This window comes from Phocoena sinus, chromosome 7 (genome assembly GCF_008692025.1).
Source record: "Phocoena sinus isolate mPhoSin1 chromosome 7, mPhoSin1.pri, whole genome shotgun sequence".
NCBI classification, from domain to species: Eukaryota; Metazoa; Chordata; class Mammalia; order Artiodactyla; family Phocoenidae; genus Phocoena; species Phocoena sinus.
Window position 1 is genome coordinate 30,222,139 of NC_045769.1, and position 18,537 is coordinate 30,240,675.

General features: G+C 38.8%; 2 protein-coding genes across 7 annotated transcripts in view; one reads left to right on the top strand and one right to left on the bottom strand.

Annotated features, from left to right (window-relative positions):
* Positions 1 to 18,537, top strand: part of INO80D (INO80 complex subunit D) — a 72,246-nt gene that overhangs the window by 39,575 nt on the left and 14,134 nt on the right. For all 6 annotated transcript variants that reach the window (XM_032636905.1, XM_032636908.1, XM_032636904.1 and 3 more), the window contains 4 exons: positions 4,498 to 4,722; positions 10,933 to 11,042; positions 12,430 to 12,563; positions 17,899 to 18,116. In XM_032636905.1, the coding sequence (XP_032492796.1) occupies positions 4,498 to 4,722; positions 10,933 to 11,042; positions 12,430 to 12,563; positions 17,899 to 18,116 (687 nt within the window). The remainder of the gene's footprint in view (positions 1 to 4,497; positions 4,723 to 10,932; positions 11,043 to 12,429; positions 12,564 to 17,898; positions 18,117 to 18,537) is intronic.
* Positions 5,822 to 8,387, bottom strand: LOC116756497 (60S ribosomal protein L27a-like). The gene is given in 2 exon segments (XM_032636910.1): positions 5,822 to 6,346; positions 8,383 to 8,387. A coding segment is annotated over 1 exon segment (447 nt). The 5' UTR covers positions 6,313 to 6,346; positions 8,383 to 8,387; the 3' UTR covers positions 5,822 to 5,865.

Here is an 18,537-nt window from a genome sequence, read left to right on the forward strand (position 1 = left end):
TCTTACTTTTTTATGTACTCTGACAATCTCTACTTTTTATTTGGGGTATTTAGACCATTTAAATTTAATGTGATTATTGATACTATTGGATTTAAGTCTAACATCTTTTATTTGTTTTCTATTTGTCCTATTTGTTCTTGTCCTTTTTCCCCTGTTTTTCTTTTTTGATTATTTTTTTATGATTTCATTTTATCTCCTTTCTTGGCTTATTAGCTGCATTTCTCTGTTTTATTTTTATAGTGGTTGCTTTAGGGTTTACAGTATACATACTTAATTGCCTTAGTGTATCTTTAAGTGTTATACCCCTTCATGTATAAGAACCGTATGACGGTGTACTTCCATTTCTCCTTTCCCATCCTTTGTGCTATAGTTGTCGTACGTTTTCCTTCTACCCATGTTATAATCCCCCACGTTTTTACAATTTCTAGAGAGTTCTTCATTCTTTGAGTAGTTCCAGATTGCCATCTGATGTCATTTTCTTCTGTATGAGAGGTTTCCTTTAATATATCTTGTAGTGCAGGTGTTCTAGTGATAAATTCTTTCAGCTTTTGAAAGTCTGAAAAAGTTTTTATCTTGCTGTCACTTAAAAAATTTTATTTTTTATTGATGTGTAACTGTCTATGCCTTATTTTTTTTCCTCAGCTCTGACTACGCCTTCTTTTCTTAATATTTATTTATCTATATGCGTGGCATGTGGGATCTTAGCTCCCTGACCAGGGATTGAACCATGCCCCCTTCAGTGGAAGCTCAGAGTCTTAACCACTGGACCACCAGGGAAGTCCCCTAATTCTTTAAACATTTTGTGTAAGTCACCAGTGAAGCCATCTGGTCATGAATCTTTTCTTTGTGGGAAGTTTTCGCTCTTTTGTTGTTTTAATAAAATAAGATAAAGTGACTTTTATTTGGAAAATTTCACGTCATGCCTTGAGATTACAGACAAGCCTGAAGTTTTACGAAATCAGGTTTGGAATTTACTGCTCTGTATTTATTTGGAGCTATTAGTAGCATCTTAATAATAATACCTGTACTTATATTGTGCTTTCACATGTATCATTTCTTTCTCTTGACCATGGGAGTTAGGTGAGCCAGCTGTGTCTCCATTTCACCCAGATGAGAAAAGTTAAAGAAAGAAGGAAACTTAACACATATCGAGAAATGCTGTAGCTACCAGCCCTTGTCACTGCTGGTATATTATGGGAACTGGCCTTTCTCTTCCTAATTTGCTACTCTTCCTCAGCAACCAGATTTGAAATATTAATGTCTAGCATCTTAGAAGTGGGAGGCATCGAAGATTTTCTAGTTTAGGACAGTGCCAAGGATGGTCTGTAGATCTGTGCTAGTCTGCAAACTGCTTGTTACTGGACCACAGCAAGATAATTTGGGAAGTTATGAATAAGCTTTGAAAACTTTTATCATGATGTACATGGTTAACTTGAGAAACACTCATCTAGTCCATTTTCTCTGCAGTAATAAGAGTCTTTTTAAATAACAATGTTGGCAGTTGATTTTCCACCCTAGCTTTATTTTCCCTTTAAGACTTATTGCTTCTCTTCTTTCATCTTTCTGTTATGGCGCTTCCATTCTCTTAGTTATACAGATTCAAAGTCATTATTGACTTTCTTATCCTTCATACCCAGTCACCAAATTCTTTTGTGATAATGGCCCTTATGTGTTGTGTTCTTTCTATTATCTCTGTGGCCTTTTACTTTTAGTCACTCCCAGTTGTTAGCCGTTGACTCCAAAATCTGTATCTCTTCTCTAAACGTGCCTAAGTTTATAATTTCCAACTGTTTTTCCACCACTCCCTATGTTGCCTCATCTGTACTTTTTTAAAAAATAAATTTATTTATTTATTTATTTGTGGCTGAGTTGGGTCTTCGTTGCTCTGCGCGGGCTTTCTCTAGTTGCAGCAGGTGGGGGCTACTCTTCGTTGCGGTGCGCAGGTTTCTCATTGCAGTGGCTTCTCTTGTTGCGGAGCACGGGCTCTAGGCATGCGAGCTAAGTAGTTGTGGCACGTGGGCTTAGTAGTTGTGGCTTGCGGGCTCTAGAGCACAGGCTCAGTAGTTGTGGTGCACGGGCTTAGCTGCTCTGCGGCATGTGGGATCTTCCCGGACCAGGGCTCGAACCCGTGTCCCCTGCATTGGCAGGCGGATTCTTAACCTCTGTGCCACCAGGGAAGCCCCTCATCTGCACTTTAAATTACCTAGGTCTAAAATGGAATTTATTTCCTACCCCAGATCTGCTCTTGCTCCTGTTTCCTGCTCTTTTTGCCAGTGGAAACAGCTGGGTGATTATTGTCCCTTCCATCTTCCTTGCCCAGCTGACAAAGTCTTGTCTCTCTCTTTTTTCTTTTTTTAATTATTTGGTTGCTTCGGGTCTTCATTGTGGCACATGGGATCTTCGTTGCAGCACATGGGATCTTTTGTTGTAGTGCATGGGCTTCTCTAGTTGCACCATGCGGGGTCCAGAACATGCGGGGTCCAGAACACGCTGGCTTAGTAGTTGTGGCGCAAGGGCTTAGTTGCCCCACAGCATCTGAGATCTTAGTTCCCTGACCAGGGATTGAACCCACGTCCCCTGCATTGGAAGGTAGATTTTTAACCACTGGACCACCAGGGAAGTCCCCAGAGTCTCTTATACATGCAGATTACGTCTCATATTCTCTAGTCCTGCTGCTGCCCCCCTGGTGTAGGGTCCTTGTTATTTCTTACCTGGAGTTTTATCATAATTTCCTCACTGTTCTCTTCTTCTGTCTCTTCCTCCATTTATATCTGCTGACAGTGTAATCTTTCTCATGCATAGCTCTGTTATTGTTAGCTATTTTCTTAATAATCTACAAGGTTCTTCATTGCCTATGGAATAAAGGTTGAACTCTTTAATCTGGCTTTTAGCTTTAGAAAGTCTACCTAACCCACCAGCACTCCCCTGCATTCCCCACGCCTTAGCCAAACCAAGCTACTCAGTCCTTGCTGTTCCCCATCCTGTCCATCTCTGTATCTTGGCTTACATTGCTTTATCCTTGTGAGGTACCTTTCTGTGCTCATCTTCAAATTCTACCCTTTTTTCAAGGTTCAGTTCTGTTGTCATCTCCTCTACAAAAAGCCTTTCATCCAGCAGTCTTTCTAGGGAACTTTAAAAGCATTTTATCTGTACCTCTCCTATGTTTCTTATTCTCTACCTCACATTAAAGATACTAACAGCATGTACTGGCTCTACTACAATTCCCAAATGGAGACCTGCTGTGGGACTTTGGGGAACAATTAAAATAGAGATTCCTGCATCCCATCCCATGGAAATTCTGGTTCAGTAGATGTAGGGTAGGTCTTGGGAAACTGAAATTTTAAAAAGCTCTTAGCTTTTTCACAAAGCATGATAGACATAGAGTAAATGTCTAATAGGTGAAAAGGTTGAAGTGAGATCCTTCAATTGGTATATCTGTAGTAGAAACTATACTGAAGAGAACATGACTCTTAAGACATATACCAAACAGAAGTTTACAGAGTAGCCTGTTATGGGCTATTCTGAAGAAAAAAGAGGTAATACCACTCAAGAAGAGAAACCAAGAAAGGATTTACAGAATATTAGTAAGATAATAAATATGTCATCTGTAGTGTCATATGTGTGCTGTTTGTTTATGTTATAAGAGAAGGAAGGTAAAATAACACAGGTCAGTTTTCAAGTCTTGTGTGCATTATTCCTAACAGTAAAAAAAAAATGAGGTCACATTTATTCTATAGAAAGGTGACCTTTTTAACCTCCCTGGTGGTAGACGTTGCTAACTAACCACAGCTCTCTTTCTTGTTGAGCCTAAATGTGCCCTCAGCATCCTTTTCAGTGTAGTGCTCCAGCAGGGGCCACAAATCAATCAACATTAGCGTAATGATAGAAAAGCCTCTGTGTAATTCCCTGTTATATGAAATGTTGTTTAGGATATCTCCTGTAGTTTAAAAAAATACTGTAGAATGATCGTGATCCCTATAATCAAAATTCTTTTAAGTGCTTAGCAAGCAAAGGGTAGTTAAAAACCAGTACATCTGAAAGAGCAGCTCTTAGATAGTATTCACTGCTCCATTGGAATTCACTGCTCTACTTCTGGTATGCCCTATCAGTTATGCTGAGTGTTTCCTCATAACCGTCGTGTCATTTACTCAGACTTTTTAGTAAGTAGAGGTAAAGAAATTATTTTCTTCCCCCAAATCCCTAGTCACTTAAAACTTGGAAGACACTGATGCATTGAGTGTCTAATCATGACACGCTAAGAAGGTTAAGCTTCTTAGAGCATTGGATTGTCTCTACTGCTCACTTATTGTAAAAACACTGTACTGATTTTCAGCGGCTCTACTGAAATTCTCTTCCTCTAATTTTGTTAACTGTGTGCTCACATGCCACAAGTTTCAGCCCTGTGCATCCAGACCCCCTTCCTCATCTGCTTTTCCCCTTTTTAAAATGAGCCTAACGTGTAATCAAGTTTTCTGCTTCTCTCCCTGCACTCTCTAGGTCGGATGATGATGATACAGAGAGTAGGAGCTCCAGGGTGACCCAACTTTGCACTTACTTTCAGCAGAAATATAAGCACCTCTGCCGCCTGGAGCGGGCAGAATCTCGTCAAAAGAAATGCCGGCACACGTTTAGGAAAGCTTTGCTGCAGGCGGCCAGTAGAGAGCCAGAATGTACTGGCCAGTTGATTCAGGAGCTACAGAGAGCTGCATGCAGTCGGACCAGGTCAGAGCCTCACACCGCCACCGCTTTCTAAGAACTCACCTCAGTCTGTTTTCTCTAATTTTTGAGAGGATAGTCGCGACACAATGAGTGGTGGGCATATTATCTTGAAATATTTAAGCATTGTATTTTGGTTTTGTTGCTCAAAGTTCTATGATGGCAAAATAATCGTGCCATGAGGTGACAGTAAAAGTATTACTATAATTTTGCTGGAGTTTGATTAGAATTTATTCAGTAGAGGATTTGAGAATGTTACCTGTCTTTAAAAAAATACAATGCTTAGAAATTTTGTGTTATTTAAAAGTAATATTTAGGTCTTTTTTTAAACCACAAAAGTAGGATTCTATGTCTTTTACTTATTTTAAAATTTTCTTTTCATTGTATTTTCTGTTAATATTTACATAATCCCATATATCATGTATTCAAAATGTTTTATTACTTTGGATTTCTTGGGGGGGGAATCCCTTCTGTTTATAATGAAGATACTTGCTTATTGTGAAAAATTGAAAAATCTAGAGAAAGGCAGAGAGTCACCATAATGTCACCATTCACAAAACAGACCAAGCACTGTGAACATTTTGATTCTGTCTCCTTCTAGTCTTTCTCTGTGTGTGCCCATGTGGGCACACGCGCAAATAAACTTTATATAGATAACACATTTCGGGGTTTATATACCTAAATATTACCAGTGGTTGTCTCTAACCACTGGTAGAGATACTGGTGGAATTATTGATAAAGTTAAAAAAAATTTGTAGTCTGTGTATTTTAATTTTTCTGTAGTGATCATGCATGAGTCATTTGAGGAAAAAAGGGTTTAAAACAAGCAGAAAACTAAAAATTAACCTTTGCTTTGTAGCTATTGATCATATTCCTTACATACCTATATAATTTTTGAAATTTCATTTTGTGTAATTTGGTTTTCATTATATTTGCTGTAAAAAGATAACCTATTTTTCAGTTGGATATCTCAAAAAATACTATGCCCTTAAGATTTTTCTGCTTCTTGGCATATTTAAGTTGTTTGGAACTGTGTATGTATATCTAATATACCTCCATAGTGGTTGCAGCCTGCAGTATTTCCCCTCACTCTTTTTTTTTTTTGGAAAAGCACTTGTTATCATTTAATGAATCTCCCACCATGTGGCTTCAAGCTACCAGGACACAAGCCCCACCAACACCCTTAATCTTCTCCTCAGCTCTTCTGCTGAAGAATTTGGCCTTCACGATGACAGGCTGCTTTGGGAGCTTTCCCTTCCCCAGAACTTTGTAGTAACCCGATCACACCACGTCAATGATAGGAGCAGCTCCATTCTTGTTCTTGGCAGCATTTACCCGTGTCTGCTCACTGACCAAGGTCCACAATTTATCAAGGTTGACAGTTGGGCAGAAGCTCTGGTTCCCCTTTAAGTGGTAATGCCTCATACCAACTTTCCCAAAGTATCCTGGGTGATGTTTGTCGAAGTTGATCCTGTGGTGATGCATGCCACCAGCATTACCACGGCCTCCCGGGTGCTTCCGGTGTTTGCCGATGCGGCCATGGCCATGGCTCACGTGGCCCCTAAGTTTCCGGGTCTTCCTTAGTCTGGATGGCATGTCGGCGGCCGAGACGAAAAAAGCTCCCCTCACTCTTAAGAGCTCCCAGTCCCCCGTAATGGAGGTAGTGTCTGTCATAGAACATCTTAGCTTACATCATAGAACATCTTAGAACATCTTAGATCATCTTAGATCATCTTAGAACATCTTAGCTTACTTCTGACTCAGAGACTTGCCTTTCTCAGAGAAGCATTCCCAGATTCCACTGACTGTGTTGGGTCCCCCTGATATATATGCTGTTGTGCTCTGTACTCTGCTTCACTGTAGAATTTATACTTAGATTAATGTCTGTCTGTCATGCTAGACAGTGGTTTCTATGAGGGCGGGAACAATGTATATTTTGTTTTTAATCTCCAGTGTTAATGAATGAACAGAATTGAACAAGTGAAGGTCTATTCTCTGTTTATTGAAAGAACTCACTCAGTTTGACATAGGTTTTAAAATAATGGTATCTAACATTTATATTATGCTTTCAAGAGTATAATTTCAGTAGAAATTTGAGTTTTGTCCAACATAAAACAATCTAGATGTAGACCATTGTATATATCGGGTCTCGTATATTATAATGACCCTGTCAGAGATGAAAGAGACTATACTGTGAGCTTGGGACAATTCGCTGTTTGTGTGGAAACTGTATTTGCCTATGATTTTTAACTGGCAGAATCGACTGCTTCCTTTTCAGAACATCTCCCAAACCACCCTTAGTGATGTTTTTAAGAAAATTTCATGATAACTAAGTATTACAAAACAAACACCAAGATGAACTTGATTATAGTTCTCAGATTTATGTGATGTCATTTGGTTATGTCTGCCATGATTAGTAAAAAGTTTATTGCTCAGTGCATCACTGATAATCATATGACAGTGTGCCATAATCATTCCTTGGTGATTAGTAACTAGCTGCTTTACATTACATATATTTTAGGTTTGCAGAAATCAGCTGTCAGTTGAATAATGTCCTCTGTGTTTAATACTTTTTGTTCTCAAAGACCTAGTTCCACAAAAGACATTTAAAAGGTTGCTGTTAAATATTTTTATTTTATTTTAAAATTTTTAAAATTTTATTTCTTTAAAAATTTTTTGGCTGTGCTGCACGGCATGCAGGATCTTAGTTCCCTGGGATCAAACCCGCGCCCTCTGCAGTGGAAGCGTGGAGTCTTAACCACTGGACTGCCAAGGAAGTCCCGCTGTTAAATATTTAATTTATTTTATTTATTTATAAATTTATTGATTTTTGGCTATGTTGCTGTGCGTGGGCTTTCTCTAGTTGCAGGGAGCGGGGGCTACTCTTCGTTGTGGTGTGTGGGCTTCTTATTGCTGTGGCTTCTCTCGTTGCGGAGCACGGGCTCTAGGCATGCAGGCTTCAGTAGTTGCAGCATGCCGGCTCAGTAGTTGTGGCTGTGGGCTCTAGAGCGCAGGCTCAGTAGTTGTGGCGCACAGGCTTAGTTGTTCTGCAGCATGTGGGATCTTCCCAGACCAGGGATCGGACCCAAGTCCCCTGCATTGGCAGGCAGATTCTTAACCACTGCGCCACCAGGGAAGTCACTAAATATTTTAGAAATTAAAACTATAGTGACTACCTTCTAATAGGTATTCTTTAAATATAGTTTAGATATAAACTGAACAACATTAAAATGTTCTTTATATAATAACTTTGTCATATTTATTGGTGAATATGTGGAACAAGTCATTGAAATAGCTTAAAGTATGTAAACCCAAATCTCAGTATCTTGTAACCCACAATCCTGCAGAGAGATAGTGTTGGTTGTGTGAAAACTTCCTTTTTAATGGGGTATCCAGTAGAGCATACAAATGGGAAGCCCGTCGTAGATATTTTCATATTAACAACATCAAAACCTTTGTTTTGTTGGGATTATTTGGATAATAAAATATATCTAACATCACAGCAGGCATTTTTACCTTAATTATCCATGGGGATATTGAAATTCTGACTTTGGGTTTATTTTCAGAGAAAGATTGGTGAATTGGAACATAATGGTGATTTTAAAAAATGAAACCAATGGATTACTTTGAAGTTTAGGTTAAAGAAAGTGAGGGTCGTGTTGTAACACTAGGCCTGGTAGCTGGCTGAGCAAATTATTAAACTGTTCAATGAAAATTATCCATTCAAAATAGAGAGGTACCTTCTATTTAAATCTAGACCAAGAGAAATTAGGCTTAGCTGCCAAATTAGTAAAGCTTCCTTTTTTTTGAAAGTGTGTATTCTTTTTACAGGCCTTAATGACCTAGTTCCTCACTCTTGTGATCTGACAAATCTTGCAGAACTCTTTTTTTTTTTTTTTTTTTTTTCTGGTATGCGGGCCTCTCACTGCTGTGGCCTCTCCCATTGCGGAGCACAGGCTCCGGACGCGCAGGCTCAGCGGCCATGGCTCACCGGCCCAGCTGCTCCGCGGCACGTGGGATCTTCCCAGATCGGGGCACGAACCCGTGTCCCCTGTATCGGCAGGCGGACTCTCAACCACTGCGCCACCAGGGAAGCCCTTGCAGAATTCTTAATTGAAGCAACTTCTATGGCAGCACCCGGCAGCATCTATTTGCATTTACTGTTTATATGAAAGTTACAATTATAATGAAAATATTCTTTTATTTAGATTTTATGTAATAAGTTCATATGTAACTTATTCTATATGACCTTCTCTAATTAGTGTAAATCATTCCACTTAAATCCTTAGAAAGATATTAGAAACAAACAATTCAAAATATTTCTTTATTTTTGATGCCTGACTTGTGACTCAGTGCATTAAGTAGATTCTTTTTCCATGCTCAGGCATGTGTAAAGACCTAATAGTTTGTGACGCTTTATAGAATTACATAGATAGCATAGTTTTTATATTGATACTTTCAAGAATGTAAATATTGTTTATTTTTAAATTTTTTTTATGTTTGTATAAATCTATGGAAGGATCACAAACTAATAAAATGAATACTGGTCTTCCCTGGTGGCGCAGTGGTTGAGAATCTGCTGCCAATGCAGGGGACATGGGTTCGAGCCCTGGTCTGGGAGGATCCCACATGCCGCGGAGCAACTAGGCACGTGAGCCACAATTACTTAGCCTGCGCGTCTGGAGCCTGTGCTCCGCAACGAGAGGCCCGCGCACCGCGATAAAGAGTGGCCCCCGCTCGCCGCAACTAGAGAAAGCCCTCGCACAGAAACGAAGACCCAACACAGCCAAAAATAAATAAATAAATAAATAAAGGAGTTCCTTTAAAAAAAGAATACTTATTATAGAGCGAGTGGGAACTAGCAAATCAAGACGAGGGTGGAAAGGAGATTCTTCACTGCGTAGCTTTCTGTTCTGTATCCCATTCCTCATGTATTAGGTTAAGTTTTCTGCAGCTGTATTGTTTAGCAGCTTGACGAGGCAGGACAGGAATAAAGACGCAGACGTAAAGAATGGACTTGAGGACACGGGGAGGGGGAAGGGTAAACTGGGATGAAGTGAGAGAATAGCATTGACATATATACACTACCAAATGTAAAATAGATGGCTAGTGGAAAGCAGGTGCATAGCACAGGGAGATCAGCTCAGTGCTTTGTGACCACCTAGAGGGGTGGGAATGGGAGGGGTGGAGGGAGACGCAAGAGGGAGGGGATATGGAGATATATATACATATAGCTGATTCACTTTGTTATACAGCAGAAACTAACACACCATTATAAAGCAATTATACTCCAATAAAGATGTTTAAAAAAATAAACTGAAAAAAATGATGATGATAGTGGTGGCTAACAACCATTGACTCTTTACTATCTATTTACCATACTATATACTGTATGTGGTAAGTGTTTTAGGAGTGTTATGTCTTTTGGTGCTTGCCTGTCGACTAGAAGTACTCTTATCTCCACTTTACAGGTGAGGAAATTGAGGCTTAAGCAAGGCTAAGTAACTTGCCCAAGGTCAGAGAGCTAATAAGAGGCAGAACGGAGATTCAGAACCAGGTCTGTCTGATCTAGTCTATGGTCTTCATCACTATTCTCTACTGCCTCTTTGTAAAGTAAAAGGAACCAAAATATCACTTAAAAAAGCAAAAAAACAAAAACAGATAGACATAGCTGAGACCAATTATAATGTAATATTTGTTTTGTCAGTAGGTTGGAAAAGTATTGGAACTGGTCATTGTAATTCATATTTGCATTTAAAAAAAATAAATTTGTTTATTTATTTATGGCTGTGTTGGGTCTTGCTGCGTGTGGGCTTTCTCTAGTTGTGTCAAGTGGGGGCTACTCTTTGTTGCGGTGCGTGGGCTTCTCACTGCGGTGGCTTCTCTTTTTGTGGAGCACGGGCTCTAGGCGCACGGGCTTCAGTAGTTGTGGCACAGGGGCTCAGTAGTGTGGCTCACAGGCTCCGTATTTGTGGTGCACAGGCTTAGTTGCTCTGCGGCACGTGGGATCGTCCCAGTCCAGGGCTCGAACCCGTGTCCCCTGCATTGGCAGGCAGATTCTTAACCACTGCACCACCAGGGAAGCCCCCATATTTGCATTTAAATAATGAATGTAGTTAAAAATGTGGGTGTTACAGAGTAGTAACATTATTTAAATAATTACCCTGGATTCTTAAACCATTTTTAAAAATCAGTTTTGTGGCTTTTGTTCCTTAGCATAAGCCGGACCAAGTTGAAGGAGGTGGAGCCAGCAGCATGCAGTGGGACCGTGAAGGGTGAACAGTGCACCAACAAAGCCCTTCCATTCACCAGACATTGTTTCCAACGTATCCTCTTAACTAAATCAAGTGTGCATTGAAAAGTACTAATTCATTGGGGTGATGTATTTCATTCTCAGGCCAAGTGATGAATGGCTTTTGAAATCATAACTGTAATAATTGAAAATAATTTTTATATTACTTCTGATTTTCTTGGTGTCCTCTGAATAGTTTTTTTCTGCTTATATCATTGTGACTCTGTATTCAAGAATCATATCAAAATGAGCAAAGTTGACAGCAAGTAGTAGGTTTTTCCAGTGGCTGTCACTTAAATAAATTTTGTTAATAGGATTCTGGTCCTTCCAGTGGTTCTAGGTAGTTCGTATGAGGCAACCATGACACTCATTGATGGGAACTGTTTTTCGTCTTCTAAGAAAGTTATGCAGTTTTACAGTACACTTTTTGGTATGGTATTAATTTGCTATTTTCATAGGATATGGTGCTGATTTGAGATGAAAGATAACAAACATCACTGGCTAGGAAAGAATATATCTTAAGACAGGATATACTTGAGGAAAACCTAGTTAAGGAGCTTCAGACTGGTTATGAAATCTTGTTACTTTCACTTTTATTAAACATTTGAAGTTGAGTAGCATTTTAAAAATTTATATAGTTGCAATTACTTTTCTTTGCTATCTATCTGATTTTTGCTTTCCTTTCTGTTCTTGGTGTTGTATTTTCACAGCTTTTTCAGCAGTAGTTTCTATGCAGTAAAGGCTTTATAAATCGCCTTAACCGTAAAAGCATAAAGGAAAAATGAAAGGCATTTCCTTAATAGATAAAAAGTAAATCTATGGAAATGTAGTTAGTGGCTGGCTAAAAGTATAGATGCTTAAAAATGATGATGATAAAAAGCTGATGTTCCAATTTTAACAGTACAGTTTTGATTTAAAAGTAATTTTTCATAAGCTATAAGTTTGTTTGGTGTTGGAAGTGTGAAATGAAAAATTCAAATTTGGATAGTCAAGTTTTTTGTAATTATATCTTTAAATATTTATTCTTGATGAGTATCTTAGGCAAAAGTTTTCCTTAAAAGAAAGTTTTTTGTTTGTTTTTTATCATCATAGTGGAACTTTTAGGAGTCAGTGTGTTAGGAAGGAAATGACCCTGCTTCTCTAAATAACAAATCACAATGGCCATAAATCACAATGGGAGACTCATGTTAGAAGCTCATTAGCAAAATAGACTCCTTCAGAAGTATATTCTGAGAAATAAAGATGATAAGCTCAACTATTATCATTTTCCTATTATTAGTATTTGGGTTGGTTCTTTAGCTTTTATAGATTATAAAATTTATACTTACTAAGCACAAGTTAGGGAAGAAACAAATTTTATGTAGAACTCGAAAAATTAAATGGTTTCAGTGTATTTTATTCCTAACTTAAAAAAAACCCAGATATCCTCTTGAACCGCTCTCAGCAACTCTTCTCAAGTTGCACGGCCAAGTTTGCAGATGGACAGCAGTGCTCTGTGCCCGTTTTTGACATTACACACCAGACACCTCTGTGTGAAGAACATGCCAAAAAAATGGTAAGTTCAGATTTTATTTTCTGCAACAGAGGATTTCAAAGTTTATATATATTTTTTTAAATTGTATTGAAGTGTAGTTGATTTACTATGTTCTGTTAATTTCTTCTGTACAGCAAAGTGACTCAGTTATACATATATGTATATACATACTCTTTTTCATATTCTTTTTCATTATGGTTTTCACAGGATATTGAATGCAGTTCCCTGTGCTGTACAGTAGGAACTTGTTTATCCATCCTATATATAATAGCTTGAGGCTTTCAAAGTTTTGATAGCTGTCCAGAGTAGGAAATAGTTTATGACTTAGTACAAACTATATGTGTATGTAAATCACTGAAACGAGTTTTGTGAAACAATACTCTTTTAGTACCTCATATTTTGTAGTCTCTTCTATTTCACTAAAAAAAAGAAAAAGAAATGCTGGTCATAACTGATTGAATTAATATTATACCCTCACTGAAAGAAAACACTGTTCTAGAAAGTATTTAGTAGTTAGTTAGATGTGGTCATTTTGTTTATTATCGATAGCTAGTCTATACTTCTCTTCTCCTCAAGATACATTTTTTTATACATAGGCAGATTTCCCAAGATCTTTCTTTTCTTCATTTCTCTAGGATTTTGCTTTTCTTATATATAATTCTGCGAATGTCTTGGAAATTTGATGAAATTTCAGCCAAAAGCCAACCAACCCTTATTATAATTCCATTGGACTTAATTATTGCTTTAGTTAATGCTGGTAGCATAAGCCCTAATTAATTCAGAATAATTTGGAGAGAAAAGTCTGAATTAGTGAACTACCTGAATTATATAATCACTTAAAATAAATGCATTTCACCCATCAGACACTTACTGAGTTTTTCTGCTATTTGCAAGGTATTGTGCTAGGTACCTATGTATTAAAAAATTGAATAAGACAACTCTTACCTGCTATGAGCATATTTTAGTTTGCAGGGATGCATCAGGGTAACCAAGTGGCCATTGGACAGGACTTAGTAGTGTAACACTGTGGTCCTGGCTGTGCCACTAGCTATATGTATAACATGGACTAATGAGTCTTCCTTTCTAGACCTCAGTAGCCGTGTATGAAGTTTACCGGCTTCTTCTCTAGGAACCTATTTTGTTTTCTAGATTTCCTTTATGGACCATATATTTTGAAAAGTTGTATACTAAACTATGTATACAAATATTGAATAATTACTTTCCCATTTTAATTTTAAAACATTTAAAATATAGACATTTTTGTTAGCTTATTGAGATGTTATCACGGTTAAAGAATGACTTCCATATGATTTTTGTTGTTGTTTTTGCGGTACACGGGCCTCTCACTGTTGTGGCCTCTCCCGTAGCGGAGCACAGGCTCCGGATGCGCAGGCTCCAGGCGCGCAGGCTCAGCGGCCATGGCTCACGGGCCTAGCCACTCCGCTGCATGTGGGATCTTCCCTGACCGGGACACAAACCTGTGTCCCCTGCATCGGCAGGCGGACTCCCAACCACTGCACCACCAGGGAAGCCCTAATTTGAGCTATTTTTAAGTTTAAAATTACATAAGAGTAGAGCAAACACTTGTATTCCATCCGTCCCCCAGTGAGAGGCTAACACTGGGTGATAGAAACTGTGCAAGTCTCATGGCTCTACTTTCAGACTATATCTTGAATTCACACACATTTTACCAACTTCGCTGCTACCATTTTAGCCTTGGCTACCATCATCTTTGCTTGCATTATTGTAGTAGCCTCCTAATTAGTCTCCCTTCTTCCTGCCACGCCCCCTGTGCCCCGATGTGTTGCTCACATATCAGCCAGGGTAGACTGTGCATGTGGGTCCCACTGTCTTTGAATTTACATATAGTAAAGTTCACTCTTTTTAGTGTCCAGTACTATGAATTTTGACATGCATACAGATACATAATCAAGATACAGAATCATTCCATCACCCCCCAAAAGTCTCTAGTGTTGCCCTTTGTAGTCGGCCCTTTTCTATCCCCACTGATCTGTTTCTGTCTGTATAATTTTACATTTTCCAGAATGTCTTCTAAATGGAATCATTCAGTATGTAGCCTTTAGAACAGGCCTTTTAGAATATACATCTGATCATTTTAGTTCCCTGATCAAAACTTTCCACTGGCTTCCCATCGCATCTAGAATCCAATCTGAAATTCTTACTATGCCTATGAGGCACTTCCTGATCTGGCCCTGGCAACCGCTCCAGCTTCGTCTTATACCCTCTCCTCACTTCCACAGCTCCAGCAACATTGGCCTTCTTGCTCTTTCTTAAACACTCTAAGTATGCTCCCACCTCAGGGACTTTCTGCTTGTTTTTCTCTTTTCCTGGAGTGTTCTTTCCCCAGATTCTCCATGTCTCACTCCTTCATTTCATTCAGGTTTCTGATCAAGTGTCAGTTCATTTCTGCCTCCCCTCTACCCTGCTACTTTTTATCCTTGTACTCTACCTTATTTTTCTTCCTAACATTTATATTTGCCTAACATTATGTATTAATTAGTTTGTTTATTGTCTGAATCCCCCTACTAGAATGTAAACTTCACAAAGGCAGGAACATTTTTTGTTCAATGCTACTGTATCCCCAGTGCTTGGAACACAGATGCTCCATAAGTAATGGTTGAATAAATTATCGGTTAGGCACATGGCTTGTGGGGGATAGGGGTGAGATTCTGAACTAGACTCAGCCACTTGATAGGACAGCCATTGGTAGAAGAGGCTAGAGCTGCCCGAGGTCCAGGCTGGCAGACAGAACATGGTATTCAACAGGTATGAGACCATACAACAGATGGTAAGTTACTAAATGCGTTGTCCTGCATAGAAGTAGCATGGGACAGTGAGAATGCTGGGAGTGAACAGTGTTTGTAAGTAGTGTAGGTAAATGAACAGTTGGCTTTAGGAAAGCCTCTAGGACACAGGTGTTCTTTGGAGGAGCTAAGTAAGGGAACACCAAGGGCCAGGCAGGGTCTCAGTCATGGGCACTTCCGTGTGGAGGAGCTGGCACCTTACCAAACACGTTGCGTGGCTACACAGCATAAGCCTGAGAGTAAGACAGAAGCCTAGAAGCAGAGCCGGTAGGATTAGTATATTCTTGGCTAGAGCTCTCTTCCTCCCTCCTGCTCAAGATTCACACTGGTCCTAGAGGGAAATCCTGGAATGGATGCCAGCACCTGGTGGGTACTGGTAGCTGCTTATTCACTATTTATTCAGTTACATAGTGGGCATAAAAAAAGTAGACGTCACGTGTTGAACCAAAAGGAATTACAGAGGCTGGGAAGCAGCCTCTTTTTTGTTGTTTTCTAAATTTGTGAATTTTGAGTCTGTAATTGTGTTTGGATTCAAGTATTTGTCTGGGATTAAACATCTTTTAGATTTCCTGAATTCATGCTTAATTTTATTCTTGCTTTGAAGTCGTTTGATGTTAGTGATAATTACTAGTCTTCAGGTCTTTTTATGTATTTGATTATAAGAGTTATTGCTGAGTTCATCAACTCAAAGGTGACATCAATCGTAGAAACCACGATTGTTTTATATACCACCAAGAAGGAAAAAATGTTGCACAGTGCATTTCTTATCACTTAAAATTTTTATTTTATACTTACCAAAATAGCTTTTTTAGTCTTAGATAGATAGACATAGATATTTTTATCTTCTGTAGCACCCCTGGTGTCAGCTAATTCTTGGTGTGTGAAAGGCAGTATTTTCTACATACATCTACTATAACACAGCTTTGTCCACTTTGTGGATTATTTTCCTTGTTCCTTTGGTTGTGGCTTTGCAATAAAAAGGTGGGTGGGGGGTATTGTGGACAGTTCTTCAATAATGAATATTTGCTTCACCAGTAACAGTTTTACACACTGCCACTTTTTGTGCCTTTCTGCATACACAGCAGTTTTTCCTCTGCGTGTAAAACCAACAATGCATATACCTTCATTCAAACAATGACAGTACAAAGAGCTATGACCAACTTTGAACATGTAGGCAGCACCAACTGTAATGACCATCACCTGGCTGACGGCAGGAATAATATGCCGTCATTGTAAAATGCTTTCCGATTGTAGAGAGAGTAAAATGTGCATCTGGGTCTTCAGATTTAAGGGTACTTAGCTGAAGAAAGCTAGTTGTAGTGCAGGTTTCTATTCCTTCCTGGTTCTTCTTCCTTTGCCTCCTCACTTAATTGCAACAGTTTTATAAAGCTGTGTGCCCATTGTCTTCTCTCTTTACCATGTCTCCCTGGTCCCTATAAATTATTTGAAGGACTTTTACTGTCACGATTTCCAGGTCTCCCTGTCTTCCTTCCTGTGCACCAGATACGGTTTTCTCCTGCCTCCCTGGACGTCTTCACGTCTCAAACTCTATCCGAGCCCAGCTGAATTCCTTAACTTTTTTCCTGATTCTGTTTATTCTGCTGTGTTCTGTATCCCAACTAATGGCATTATCCCCTAACAATCACCTCAGCTAGAAATCCTGGACACATTTGAGAATTTTATATTCCCCGCATCCTCACCACATCCAAGGATCTGTCACATCTTGAGAATTCTCTCTCAACAGGCCGTCGCTTTTCCATTCCTGCTTACTTTGCCCTCAGCTATTTATCAGTCTCGTAATACTTGTTGAAATAGCCCTCTGTTTGGAACTTCTTCCTCCACTCACTTGCCTCTTCTCTTTATCCCTTTACGTTGCTAGCAGGATAGTTAATCCTTTTAAAACATGTACTCCTGTCATCAAAACTCATTCCCCACTTAACAGAGTATTCAAAGTCATACAGGATCTGGTTCCAGACTTCTTTACAGGTTACTTTTATATTTTGTCCTCCATTATACCCCGAGCAATAGTCATACCCAATTATTTGCTGTCCTTTTTGTCTGTTTGTGCCATTTCCTTTAGCCTAGAATGATCTTCCCCCTTATCCCAACAACTTAAAATCCTGTTTATCCTTTAATCTCACATTAACTACAAATAAAGGATTTTCCTTTTGTGTACCCTTAGAAGGTGTTTATATCATTATTGCCCAATTTTTTCTACTGTATTTATGTATCCTTGTAGTCATGTTTTTCCCATGGGAGACTAAGTTCTTTGAGAGCACAAATCAAATTTTATTCAATTTTTTATACGACAGCACCTATGACAATGCCTGTAAATGTGGGATGAGCTGTATGTATATATTGAATTGATTTGAATTAAATTTTAAAATGAATTTCTTATTCATTTAATTATCGTTATGCATCGTTTTAGGCACTATGTAGAATTTTAAGAGATATAAGTATTTTTTTCAGATAGCTGTTTGGTTTTTTCCAAATAATCTCAGTTTAAAAATACCCATTTATTCATTCCAAAGGATAATTTCTTGAGAGGAGATAGCTCCCGTAAAGTTCAGCACCAGCAGCAGAGGAAACCCAGGAAAAAAACCAAGCCTCCTGCACTTACCAAAAAACACAAGAAGAAGAGAAGGCGTGGACCTCGTCGACCCCAAAAGCCCATTCCCCCTGCAGTTCCTCAGGGGAACCTCAGCATGCCCACCAGCGTCTCACTGCCAGTGGAGGCCTCTCACATCCGGTCAGTGATGGCGCCAGAGTTTACGTCTGCTTTACGTGTTCTGATTGTTCTCAGAACATCTGGCTTCCTTTACTTTTCTAGTGTTGGAAGTAGGCTAAAGGAACCATTTGGTATATAAGCCTAGACTTGTAGTTTTCAATTTGATTTTTTACAAAATATCTGAAGTAAAGCTTTTGATAACCAAGAGAGCAAATGCTGATATTGGGAATTTAATTGACTACTCTCAGGTTTTTCTGTTCCAACAGAAATATTCCATCAGAAATCTGATGCATTATTAACTTTGTCAGGGGTAATAAACATTTTGACCAGATGAATGAGGCTTCTGTTTCAGCTAAACATCCCAGTTTTATCTGTTTCATTTTTTAAAATTTATTTATTCATTCATTCATTCATCCATTCATTCATCATTTATTTATTTATT